General features: G+C 68.7%; 1 protein-coding gene across 1 annotated transcript in view; it reads right to left on the reverse strand.

The window, feature by feature from the left end:
- Positions 1–336: 336 nt before the first annotated feature.
- The window catches only part of NPHP4 (nephronophthisis 4), a 46,870-nt gene continuing 46,485 nt past the window's right edge, over positions 337–721 (reverse strand). The window contains exon 15 of the mRNA XM_012722046.1: positions 337–713. Coding sequence (XP_012577500.1) covers positions 483–713 — 231 coding nt within the window. The 3' untranslated portion in view covers positions 337–482. The remainder of the gene's footprint in view (positions 714–721) is intronic.

Here is a 721-nt window from a genome sequence, read left to right on the forward strand (position 1 = left end):
CCCCCGCCACATTTGGCACCTTCTGTCTGGGGGGAGGTGACTGCGCGGACCCCAGCACCGCCGCCGGCTCGTGGCCGCAGGACGACTGCGCCGTCACCGAGGCCAGGTCGCAGGGGCCACCCCCAGTGTCACCCGCAAAGGGCCGCCCCAGGGGGCGCTTCCCAGCCCCTCGGAGCCAGCGCAGCCCCAGCTTCCGGTCAGCGGGACTGTGGGGGTGGCAGGGGCCCCCTCGAATCCACGCGACCCCACGAGGGGAGACGGAGGCCCGGACAGGAGGCCCCGCGGCGGCCGGACGCTGGAGGAAGCCGCTCCGAGAAAACTCGCCAACGCTCAGCGCCATAAATCCGTTTCATAAATAACTTGTGAACGTACGAAACTCTAGTAGAAAACACCGTGCAGCCAGTGAGAACGTCTGTGCAAAACTCAGTAAGAAAACACAATTTGCCGCTTAAGATGACGGGGCGATGCGTGGCCCCGCCGGGTCAGGGCGGCGACGCCGCGGCCCCCCCGGACGCCGGGCCGCCGGGGGCCTCCGGAGGCGCCTGCTGGTAGATGACCTTCACGCAGAAGGTCTCTTCCGTCTTGTCCTCGTGGTCGTTGATGTAGATGAGGACCTCCTCCTCCCCGGCGCTGTCCCCGGGCGCGAACCGCAGGCCGATGGTGTAGGCCTCGCCGCCCGCGACCTGCAAGCAGGCGTCAGCGCCGCTCCCGGCCTGGGCCA

This window comes from Condylura cristata, unplaced genomic scaffold (genome assembly GCF_000260355.1).
Source record: "Condylura cristata isolate star-nosed mole 26May11 unplaced genomic scaffold, ConCri1.0 scaffold00008, whole genome shotgun sequence".
NCBI classification, from domain to species: Eukaryota; Metazoa; Chordata; class Mammalia; order Eulipotyphla; family Talpidae; genus Condylura; species Condylura cristata.